We start from the raw sequence: 12,178 nt of genomic DNA, 5'->3' as shown, positions 1-12,178 counted from the left end.
AATTGGAAAGCATTCTGGGAGCATTATACATAGCCTCATATTAAACTTTGCAAACGTGTGTACACATTTTTATACTGGAACTACTATCAGATGTGCGGTCCAAGCTTGAAGCATTTTCTTAGCCCACTCAACATAATAAAGGCTTTGCATTCATTAACCATGATTAAAAGTTAGAACAGCAATTACACACACACACACAAATGTTACCTTTATTGTAGACTATGCCCTTCCCTGATCCATAATGTGATACTGTAAACTGGCCGACAAAGAGTTTGTGCTACAGGGGGTTTTGCCTACTTGTCCCAAGGGCAAAATAAATATGAAAAGTTGTTGCCCTTGACACCAAACAATATGTCCTGGGTGTCAGGCAATAGGAATTCCACACCCTTGCATAGGAAAGTAACCATTTGATTTCTGAATACACTATATATCTTGAATTTGTCCCAATTCTACGGACTGCGACAAACTCCAAGCCCATTTTCCTGGACTGTGTGAGTGCGGGGATGCCATTTTACACTACTGGACATAGGTCACTACCTATGTCCAGCTACATAATGGTAACTCTGAACCTGGGCATGTTTGGTATAAAAAATATCGGAATCATAACCCAATACTGTTGCAAGTATTGGAAGTATGTTTCCATGCACTCTGGGGGCTCCTTAGAGGACCCCCAGCATTGCTACCACCAGTCTTACAGGGTTATCCGAGCAGCCTAAGCTGCTGCCACCCCTCAGACTGGTTTCTGCCCTCCTGCTTCTTGATCTGATCAAGCCCAGGAAGACAGAACAAAGGATTTCCTTTTGGAGAGGGAAGTGACACCCTCTCCCTTTGGAAATAGGTGTGACTGGCTTGGGAGGGGTAGCCTCCCAAAGCCACTGGTATACTTTGAAGGGCACATTTGGTGCCCTCTGTGCATAAACTAGTTCACACCGGTTCAGAGACCCCTAGTCCCTGCTCTGGCGTGAAACTGGACAATGGAAAGGGAGGTGACCACTCCCCTACCCATCACCCCTGCCTGGGGTGGTGCTCAGAGCTCCTCCAGAGGGACCCTGGGTTCTGCCATCTTGTTTCCAAGGTTTGCAGGGAACACTGGGAGCATCTGAGTGGCCAGGCCGGACAGTTGACATCAGAGTACCCTCATGATAGATGCTTACCTGGCTAGGTGACCAGTCCCTCTTTCAGGGCTGTTTAGGGTCTCTCTCTTGGGCGGGGGTCCTCGTAATTGGCTTGCAAAACTCAAGCAGGATTCCTCTGCAACATTCACTTCGAATTCTGGCCACTGGAACAGCAACTGGACCCTCCAGAAACCGACAACACTGCACTCCATGAAGAAGGCTCTTTTACAACTTTGTTTCCACAGCTCCTGCCAGCTTTGCAACATTTTCTAACTGCATCCACAGAAGACAGCAAGTCTTCAGCCTGCACAAGAAGAAGGAATCTCCCTTGGAGTGACGCACCTGCATCCGCAGGCATCTGCTGCAACGACGACCGCTGCGTGGATCTTTTGTAATCCTGAGCTGCGTGGATCCTGCATCACGGGTGGTGGTCTGGAGTAGACCTCTTGGTCCTCTCTGTCAGCTATCCAACTTTAGTGGAGGTAAGCCTTTGCCTGCCCATGCAGGACAGTACCCCCGTGCACCACGTCTCTTGCAGCTGCCAAGGCTTGTTTGCATTTCCTCCAAGGGATCTTCCGGCAACATGTGGCTCCAGTCACGAGCACTCCTTCCTGTAATGTACGGCCCTCTGCGCGGTTCTCCTGCAGCATGGGACCCCTTTCTGTAGTGCTGCGTGGGCTCCCTCTTCAACTTCTGTGTCCCCGTCCTATGGGATTCCTGTGGGTACTGCTTTTGCTCCTGCGGACTCTCTGCGACGCTGAGGGTCCCCTATGACTCCCTCTCCTGGGTTGAGTCCTTCTGGGTCTTGCTGGTCCCCAGCAGCACCACTTTTCTACTAACCATGAGTTTTCCTTTGCCAAGGCTTGTTGGTGGAATTCCTTCACCGACACTCATCTGCAATCTTCATTCCAGCATTGGACATCTTCTCCATCCTTCAGGAACTCTTCTCCGGCACCAGGGCTGAAATGCTGACCTGATCTTCATCACTGACGACCAACGCCTGCAAGTACAGTTGGATGGATAGTAGTTCCTAGTCCTCCTGGACTCAACTGTGACTTTTGGACTTGGTCTCCTCTCTCCACAGGTTTTTTTTTCCTCCAGGGATCCACTGCTGGTTTCTTGTAGTCTAGTCTTGGTGTTGTCTTTTCTTCTTTTCCTTCCTTTTGGGTGGTTTGGGGAAATTCCAGTGATTGACTCCTGCTTTCCCGGTCGCTGGGGGAGGGGTGGGGTAGTCTGTTACTTACCTCTGTGGTTTTCTAGTACCCCCAGCTGCCCTCTAAAAATTCCACACACCTAAGTGGGGGTCCTGTGTTCGCATTCCATTTTTTTAGTGTATGGGTTTGGCTCCCCGTAGGGTCACTATTGGTTATCTACATTAGCACTGTTTTCTAGCCTTTTTTATGCCTGTTTCTGGTTACTAGTGTACATATTTAGTGTTCAATTACCTCCTAAGGGAATATTGGCTTTTTAGTAAATTTGGTACTGTCTCTAAAATAAAGTACCTTTCTTTTTGTAACACAGTGTTGTTTCTTTCATGTGTGTAAGTGATGTGTGACTACAGGGGCATTGCATGAGCTTTGCATGTCTCCTAGATAAGCCTTGGCTGCTCATCCACAGCTCCCTCTAGAGTGCCTGACTTCTAGACACTGCCTACACTTCACTAAGAGGGGATACCTGGACTTAGTATAAGGTGTAAGTACCATAGGTACCCACCACACACCAGGCCAGCTTCCTACACCAGGCCAGCTTTGCAGAGGGCCTTCCACTGTGCGGCAACACACCTCATTGCATTTTTTGTGACTTTAGAACTAGAAACAATTTAATTATTACTATCTGCTGAAAAGGCGGCAGATGATGGATTGTGTGGCAGATGCGGCGAATCTATAATTGTGCGAAATTCACCCTGGCCGCACAATCACGTAATTCCAGTGGCGCTGATTATACTAATGTTGGCATTAGTATATTACAGGTACGTAACATTTCCATTTATTTTGTAACATTTGTTTTTCTTGAATACATACAGTCTTTGCTACCTCATCAATTAATTGGATTTAGTGCCATCTTACTTCCTGCTACAAATAGAAATCGTGAATGGAATATGGTTAGTTGGAGCTTTTTAGATTTGATGGACAGTTAAGCTATTGACCCCTAATGCTGTAGACGGGCTGCAAAAAGGTTAGCTTTTGCATGAGGTGCTATTGAATTTACACATTGGGCCACTAATAGTTCAATGGTGGATAGGTTTCTCAATTATACCAATGTGAAATATTCTTAATATTTTAATGCTTAAACATTTTTAAAATGTTAATTCATATGTGCTGACCATTTACGTAGCCTGCATTTTGTATTTGTGTAACTTTCTGGTGCTGTTTGAATTCTGGTATTCAAGGTATTTGAAATTAGTATGAAAATCTATTTACCTCTTGAACTACTACAGGTTATTTTTCACTAGCATGTATCAGTGTGAATGAAAAATTGGGAATGCCTAGGTTCACCTAATTTCCCACTTAACATAGACAATTTTATCCGCTTTTGATTCTTATTTCTTTTTCATGCTTAGGTGTAAACCAGGGTTCTTTAATTTGGATTCTGCAAACACCCGTGGCTGCACCCCCTGTTTTTGCTTTGGACACTCGTCTGTGTGCACCAATGCTGAAGGCTACAGCGTTTACAGCATCTCTTCAACTTTTCAGATAGGTAATCAGTTGTGTTCCTTTAGTTATGTACATATCACAACCTCCAATTCATGTGCTCTACATTGCGCTGCACTTCTTGTTTCATTATAAACTTGTCTATAACCTGGTCTTACTGTAGTGTTAATTACACAGAAGAAAGTTTGAAAAGGCTCCATCAGCGTAAAATCAGTTGCAGATCATCGCAATCCATGTGCAACTTTGTCCTGTTCCCCACCCAGTATCTGCCCTTTGTAATGTCCATTTATCTAGATTAGTCTAGTATCTATTTTAAGGTCTAACTCTAGACTGCATTAGCTATCGTTAGAGTGTTCATGTGATCAGTACATGGTCACACCATTTTCCAGCTGGTAATTGTTGCCATGGATTTTACGTTATGCCTTTGGTTCTGTGACAAATTAATTCCTTACTATGCACACAGCCAGGTCTGTCATGGTCTTCGCATCTGAGGCTCTCAGTGCTTCTAACTGCACTCACACAGTCCTCTCCTGCTGAAGGTGGTTGTCCCTGGGTAATTGTAGAGCTCTTTTCTCACAGTGCAGGCTAGATACCTTGGTTTTGCTGGTGCTTGTTTTGGCATAAATTTGCAATAGCTTAAAGTTCTGTACACAATGCTTCCATTTAGTGATTGTTTGGAAATGTCACCATGTAAAGATAAATGGGCACGTTTCTAATTCCTGACTGTGCCTTTGACCTGAAAAGCCATGTATTGAGAAAATCATCAGGTCCGTTGAATGTGAGAATATTTTTAATATGTCTGAATATGTATGTTAAAAAGTACGTGGTATCGCCTGCAAATCTGTTACATACAAAGATGGGAAAATTTCAATTGAAAAGAAAATTGTCATTCGTAGCATGAAACTAAAAGATTGCCATTCTGCGCATACATTTTAAAGTAACATAGTTCCTTTTCAATTTGGTTTTTAATAGTATGCATAATCTTTAAGAAATGCATGAACATGATTTATTTCCTGCCTGCACATCTACATACAAGTATGTTGTGACCACATATAGTGAGCTCCATGTTGCTGCTCTGGAATGTAACTAAGATACTTCCAGTTTTTGCATAAGTTTTCTGTAGGTCTAGTTTTTGCAGTTAAATGTATTGTACTTTCCAGCTAGTAATCCCCGATTTAGTCTGATTTCCCAGATGGGCTGACCAAGGCCTCACATAACTGATTATGTTTTCGAAAAAGCCGTATTCTAGTCTGTAGGAATGTCCTTCTTTTTGGCATGGTTACCCCCACTTCTTGCCTGTTGTCAGTGTGCTTAGACTGTTTTAACTGGGACCCTGCTAGCTAGGACCCCACGGATCGCGCTTTCTAAATTTGGTTGCTTTGGTACACTTTACACCCCACAATTAGCATACTGATGTACCCCAGTAAGTCCCTAGTATATGGTACTTAAATACCCAGGGCATTGGTACTACAGGGGTCAACCATGGACTGCAGTATGTATTATGCCACCCATGGGAGCCCATGCAAACTGTCTGCAGGCCTGCCATTTGCAGCCTGCGTGAAAATGGGGCATGCACCCTTTCACTGCTGGTCACTACACCAGGTCACTGCAAGTCACCCCTATGGTAGGCCCTTCCAGTCCTAAGGGTAGCGTACAGGTCCCTGTGTGTGTGGGCACCCCTGCAAGAGCAGAGGTGCCCCTACGAACTCCAGTTCCAGTTTCTTGGACTTCGTTAGTGCAGGGAAGCCATTTTAGCTATGTACTAGCTCTGGACCAAGGCATGTTTGGTATCAAACATGTCAGAATCATACCCCAATAGTAATCCCCGTATTGGCGGCATAATACCATGCCGGTAGGGTCTTTCTGCAGGAATGCCGTTGCAGACTAATAGAAAGGGTGCATGCACCCCTTTCACTACAGGTCACCAAGCCACGCCTATGGCAGGCTGTATGTAGGAAGTTGGCTCTGTATGTGCTATTTCAAAGTAAGGAATAGCATGCACAGAGTCCAAGGGTTCCCCTTAGAGGTAAGATAGTGGCAAAAAGAGATAATACTAATGCTCTATTTTGTGGTAGTGTGGTCGAGCAGTAGGCTTATCCAAGGAGTAGTGTTAAGCATTTGTTGTACATACACACAGGCAATAAATGAGGAACACACACTCAGAGACAAATCCAGCCAATAGGTTTTGTTATAGAAAAATATCTTTTCTTAGTTTATTTTAAGAACCACAGGTTCAAATTCTACATGTAATATCTCATTTGAAAGGTATTGCAGGTAAGTACTTTAGGAACTTTAAATCATTACATTAGCATGTAGACTTTTTACATAAAACACAATAAGCTGTTTTAAAAGTGGACACAGTGCAATTTTCACAGTTCCTGGGGGAGGTAAAGTAATGTTAGTTTTAACAGGTAAGTAAGTCACTTACAGGTTTCAGTTTTGGGTCCAAGGTAGCCCACCGTTGGGGGTTCAGAGCAACCCCGAAGTTATCACACCAGCAGCTCAGGGCCGGTCAGGTGCAAAGGTCAAAGAGGTGCCCAAAACACATAGGCTTCAAGGGAGAGAAGGGGGGGCCCCAGTTCCAGTCTGCCAGCAGGTAAGTACCCGCGTCTTCGGAGGGCAGACCAGGGGGGTTTTGTAGGGCACCGGGGGGGGGGGGGGACACAAGTCAGCACAGAAAGTACACCCTCAGCAGCGCGGGGGCGGCCGGGTGCAGTGTGCAAACATGCGTCGGGTTTACAATGGTTTTCAATGAGAGATCAAGGGATCTCTTCAGCGTTGCAGGCAGGCAAGGGGGGGGGCTCCTCGGGGTAGCCACCACCTGGGCAAGGGAGAGGGCTTCCTGGGGGTCACTCCTGCACAGGAGTTCCGTTCCTTTAGGTGCTGGGGGCTGCGGGTGCAGGGTCTTTTCCAGCCGTCGGGAAATGGAGTTCAGGCAGTCGCGGTCAGGGGGAGCCTCGGGTTTCCCTCTGCAGGCGTCGCTGTGGGGGCTCAGGGGGGACAACTTTGGTTACTCACAGTCTTGGAGTCGCCGGAGGGTCCTCCCTGAGGTGTTGGTTCTCCACCAGTCGAGTCGGGGTCGCCGGGTGCAGTGTTGCAAGTCTCACGCTTCTTGCGGGGAGTTGCAGGGGTCTTTAAATCTGCTACTTGAAACAAAGTTGCAGTTCTTTTGGAGCAGGGCCGCTGTCCTCGGGAGTTTCTTGTCTTTCTCGAAGCAGGGCAGTCCTCAGAGGATTCAGAGGTCGCTGGTCCCTTGGAAAGCGTCGCTGGAGCAGGTTTCTTTGGAAGGCAGGAGACAGGCCGGTGAGTCTGGGGCCAAGGCAGTTGGTGTCTTCTGTTCTTCCTCTGCAGGGGTTTTTCAGCTCAGCAGTCGTCGTCTTCTTGTAGTTTCAGGAATCTAAATTCTTAGGTTCAGGGAAGCCCTTAAATACTAAATTTAAGGGCGTGTTTAGGTCTGGGGGGGTTAGTAGCCAATGGCTACTAGCCCTGAGGGTGAGTACACCCTCTTTGTGCCTCCTCCCAAGGGGAGGGGGTCACATCCCTAATCCTATTGGGGGAATCCTCCATCTGCAAGATGGAGGATTTCTAAAAGTTAGTCACCTCAGCTCAGGACACCTTAGGGGCTGTCCTGACTGGCCAGTGACTCCTCCTTGTTTTTCTCATTATTTTCTCCAGCCTTGCCGCCAAAAGTGGGGGCCGTGGCCGGAGGGGGCGGGCAACTCCACTAGCTGGAGTGTCCTGCGGTGCTGGCACAAAGGGGTGAGCCTTTGAGGCTCACCGCCAGGTGTGACAGCTCCTGCCTGGGGGAGGTGTTAGCATCTCCACCCAGTGCAGGCTTTGCTACTGGCCTCAGAGTGACAAAGGCACTCTCCCCATGGGGCCAGCAACATGTCTCTAGTGTGGCAGGCTGCTGGAACCAGTCAGCCTACACAGATAGTTGGATACAGTTTCAGGGGGCACCTCTAAGGTGCCCTCTGGGGTGTGTTTCACAATAAAATGTACACTGGCATCAGTGTGCATTTATTGTGCTGAAAAGTTTGATACCAAACTTCCCAGTTTTCAGTGTAGCCATTATGGTGCTGTGGAGTTCGTGTAAAACAGACTCCCAGACCATATACTCTTATGGCTACCCTGCACTTACAATGTCTAAGGTTTGGCTTAGACACTGTAGGGGCACAGTGATCATGCACTGGTGCCCTCACCTATGGTATAGTGCACCCTGCCTTAGGGCTGTAAGGCCTGCTAGAGGGGTGTCTTACCTATACTGCATAGGCAGTGAGAGGCTGGCATGGCACCCTGAGGGGAGTGCCATGTCGACTTACTCATTTTGTTCTCACTAGCACACACAAGCTGGTAAGCAGTGTGTCTGTGCTGAGTGAGGGGTCTCCAGGGTGGCATAAGACATGCTGCAGCCCTCAGAGACCTTCCCTGGCATCATGGCCCTTGGTACCAGGGGTACCATTTACAAGGGACTTATCTGGATGCCAGGGTGTGCCAATTGTGGATACAAAAGTACAGGTTAGGGAAATAACACTGGTGCTGGGGCCTGGTTAGCAGGCCTCAGCACACTTTCAATTCAAAACATAGCATCAGCAAAGGCAAAAAGTCAGGGGGTAACCATGCCAAGGAGGCATTTCCTTACACTGTCCTAGACCAGAGGGCAGTGTGCAAGTACCTGTGTGAGAGGGCACCCCTGCACTAGCAGAGGTGCCCACGCAAACTCCAGCTCCATTTTCCTCGACTTCGTGATTGCGGGGACCTGATTTAATGTGTGTACTGGACATAGGTCACTAGCTGTGTCCAGCTACATAATAGTAACTCCGAACCTAGCCATGTTTGGTATCAAACATGTTGGAATCATATCCCAATACTGTTGCCTGTATTGGAAGTATGATTCCAGGCAATCTGGGGGCTCCTTAGAGTACCCCCAGGATTGCTACCACCAGTCTTCCAGGGTTTTCTGGGCAGCCCAAGCTGTTGCCACCCCTCAGACAGGTTCATGCCCTCCTTTCACTTGATCTGATCAAACCCAGGAAGGCAGATGTAGGAAGCTGGCTTTATATATACTATCTCAAAGTGAGAGATAGTGTGCACAGAGTCCAGGGGTTCCCCAAGAGGCTTGACAGAGGCTATAATATGTAATACTAATGCTTTGTTTGTGGTAGTGTGGTCGAGCAGTTAGGCTTATCAGAGGGTAGTGTTAAGCATTTGTTGTACACACACAGGCAATAAATGAGAACACACACTAAATGACAACTCCAGGCCAATAGGTTTTTATACAGAAAAATATGCTTTTCTTAATTTATTTTAGAACCACAAGATTCAAATTGCAGGTATGTACATTAAATGTAAGGTACTTTGCATAGGTATAGATAGGACTTTGAATCAAAACAGAAATGTACACAGTTTGGCATAAAATGGCAATAAGCTATTATTGCACCGGTGGTTGGTTCTTCACGGGCCTGGGGGCTGTGGGTGCAGTGCTTCTTCCAGGCATTGGGTTTCTTCTTCCTGGGCAGTTTCTTTCAGTGGGGCCCTCGGGATTCCCTCTGCAGGCATTGTCGTGGGGTTGCACAGAGGTTAGCCCAGGGGGTGGACACGTAGTCCGCCGCCTGGGGATCCTCTCTGGGTCGTTGATTTCTCTGGACACGGGCCAGAGGCGTAGGGTGCAGAGTGGTGGGGACTCACGCTTCTGGAGTGAGGTGAGAGTTCCTTTAAAGATGGTTTCTTCTTGCTTGGTTGGACAGGTTTGCTGTCCACAGGAGTTTCTTGGTCCTAAAGAAGAGTTCTTCTTGAAAGCAGATTGTCAGGTCCTTGAGGGTCCAATCGCAGTTCCTGAGGCCAGAAGTCGAATTGAAGGTTGCAGAGGAATCCTGCTGGAATCTTGCAAGCCGAGTCTGAGGACCCACCCAAGAGAGAGACCCTAAATAGCCCCGAATGGGGGATTTGTCACCTACCCAGGTAAACACCTAGCAGGAGGGGGCTCTTGTTTGTTTGGCCTGGCCACTCACATGTTCCCAGAGGTCCCTGCCAGCCATGGATTCAAGATGGCAGGACCCTCTGGAGGAAGGAGCTCTGAGCACCATCCCTGGGGTGGTGATGGACAGGGCTGCGGTGTGCAACTCCTGTGTCCCCATCCAGTGGGACTCCTGTAGGTGCTGCGTCTGCTCCTGTGTACTCTCTGTGACGCTGAGGGTCCCCTGTGACTCCCCTTCCTGGGTTGAGTCTTCCTGGGCCCTGCTGGTCCCTGGCAGCATCACTTATCCACTAACCGTGAGTTTGCCTTTGCCGTTTGCAATCCTCTTTCCAGGGTGGGACATCATCTGCATCAATCAGGAACTCTTCTCAGACTCCAGGGCTGCAGTGCTGACCTGTTTCTCATCACAGTCAACCAACTCATGCAAGTACAGCTGCGTGGGTAGTAACTCCTACTCCTCCTGGACTCCACTGTGACTCTTCGACTTGGTCCCCTCTCTCCACAGGTCTTCTTTCTTCAGGAATCCACCGCTGGTTTTCTTGCATTCTTCTCTGGGTGTCTTCTTTTTTTCCTTTCTCCTTTTGGGTGGTTTGGGGAAAATCCAGTGATTTACTCATACTTTACTGGTCGGTGGGGGTGTTGTTACTTACCTCTGTGGGTTTCTAGTACTCCCAGCTCCCCTTTACACATTCCAAATTGCCTAGGTGGGGGTCCTGTGTTCGCATTCCATTTTCATAGTATATTCGTTGGTGTCCCCTTGTTGTCACTATTGGGTATTGTTATGTGCCCTGTTTTCTAACTTTTTCTATGCCTATTTCTAATTGCTAGTGTATATATTTAGAGTATTACTTATCTCCTATTGGAGGGTTGCCCTGCTAGTATTTTGTGGTACTGTGTATCAAAAGTAAAGTACCTTTATTTTTGTTCAACTGAGTTTTCTTTCATGTGTGCAAGTGCTGTGTGACTACAGTGGTATTGCATGAGCTTTGCATGTCTACTAGATAAGCCTTAGCTGCTCATCCACAGCTACCTCTAGAGAGCCGGTGTAAGGAAATGCCTCCTTGGCATTGTTACCCCCTGACTTTTTGCCTTTGCTGATGCTAAGTTTTGATTTGAAAGTGTGCTGAGGCCTGCTAAACAGGCCCCAGCACCAGTGTTCTTTCCCTAACCTGTACTTTTGTTTTCACAATTGGCACACCCTGGCATCCAGGTAAGTCCCTTGTAACTGGTACCCATTGCCCTGATGCCAGGGAAGGTCTCTAAGGGCTGCAGCATGTCTTATGCCACCCTGGGGACCCCTCACTCAGCACAGAGGACAAAACGAGTAAGTCGACATGGTACTCCCCTCAGGGTGCCATACCAACCTCACACTGCCTGTGGCATAGGTAAGTCACCCCTCTAGCAGGCCTTACAGCCCTAAGGCAGGGTGCACTATACCACAGGTGAGGGCATATGTGCATGAGCACTATGCCCCTACATTGTCTAAGCAAAGTCTTACACATTGTAAGTGCAGGGTAGCCATAAGAGTATATGGTCTGGGAGTTTGTCAAACACGAACTCGACAGTTCCATAATGGCTACACTGAAATCTGGGAAGTTTGGTATCAAACTTCTCAGCACAATAAATGCACACTGATGCCAGTGTGGAATTTATTGTAACATGCACCCAGAGGGCATCTTAGAGATGCCCCCCTGAATACCAATCCAACTTCTAGTGTGGGTCCGACCAGTTTCTGCTAGCCTGCCACAACCAGACGAGTTACTGGCCACATGGGGGAGAGTGCCTTTGTAACTCTGTGGCCAGGAACAAAGCCTGCACTGGGTGGAGGTGTCATACCTCCCCCTGCAGGAACTGTACCACCTGGTGGTGAACCTCAAAGGCTCACCCCTTTGTTAAAGCACCCCAGGGCATTCCAGCTAGTGGAGATGCCCGCCCCTCCGGCCACTGCCCCCACTTTTGGCTGCAAGGCTGGAGGAGTTAATTAGAAAAACGAGGAGAAGTCACCCACCAGTCAGGACAGCCCCTAAGGTGCCCTGAGCTGAGGTGACCCCTGCCTTTAGAAATCCTCCATCTAAGTTTTGGAGGATTCCCCCAGTAGGATTAGGGATGTGCTCCCCTCACCAGACGGAGGAGGCACGAAGAGGGTGTAGCCACCCTCCTGGACAAGGCCATTGGCTGCTGCCCTCCTGACCTAAACACACCCCTTAAATCTAGTATTTAGGGGCGACCCAGAACCCAGGAAATGAGATTCCTGCAACCTGAACTAAAGAAAGACTGCTGATGTACAAGCCTGCAGAGACGACGGAAGACAGCAACTGCTTTGGCCCCAGCTCTACCGGCCTGTCTCCCGACTCGAAAACCTGCAACCAGCGACACATCCAACAGGGAACAGCGACCTCTGAAGCCTCAGAGGACTGCCCTGAATCCCAGGACCA

At 48.0% G+C, this 12,178-nt stretch overlaps 1 protein-coding gene across 1 annotated transcript in view; it reads left to right on the top strand.

Moving 5' to 3' along the window:
• The window catches only part of LAMC1 (laminin subunit gamma 1), a 657,035-nt gene that overhangs the window by 276,456 nt on the left and 368,401 nt on the right, over window positions 1-12,178 (top strand). Inside the window, exon 8 of the mRNA XM_069232049.1 lies at window positions 3,676-3,812. Coding sequence (XP_069088150.1) covers window positions 3,676-3,812 — 137 coding nt within the window. The remainder of the gene's footprint in view (window positions 1-3,675; window positions 3,813-12,178) is intronic.

This window comes from Pleurodeles waltl, chromosome 4_2 (assembly GCF_031143425.1).
Source record: "Pleurodeles waltl isolate 20211129_DDA chromosome 4_2, aPleWal1.hap1.20221129, whole genome shotgun sequence".
Taxonomy (NCBI): Eukaryota; Metazoa; Chordata; class Amphibia; order Caudata; family Salamandridae; genus Pleurodeles; species Pleurodeles waltl.
Note: the sequence above shows the minus strand (reverse complement) of the source record. Positions and strands in the feature narration are given on the sequence as shown.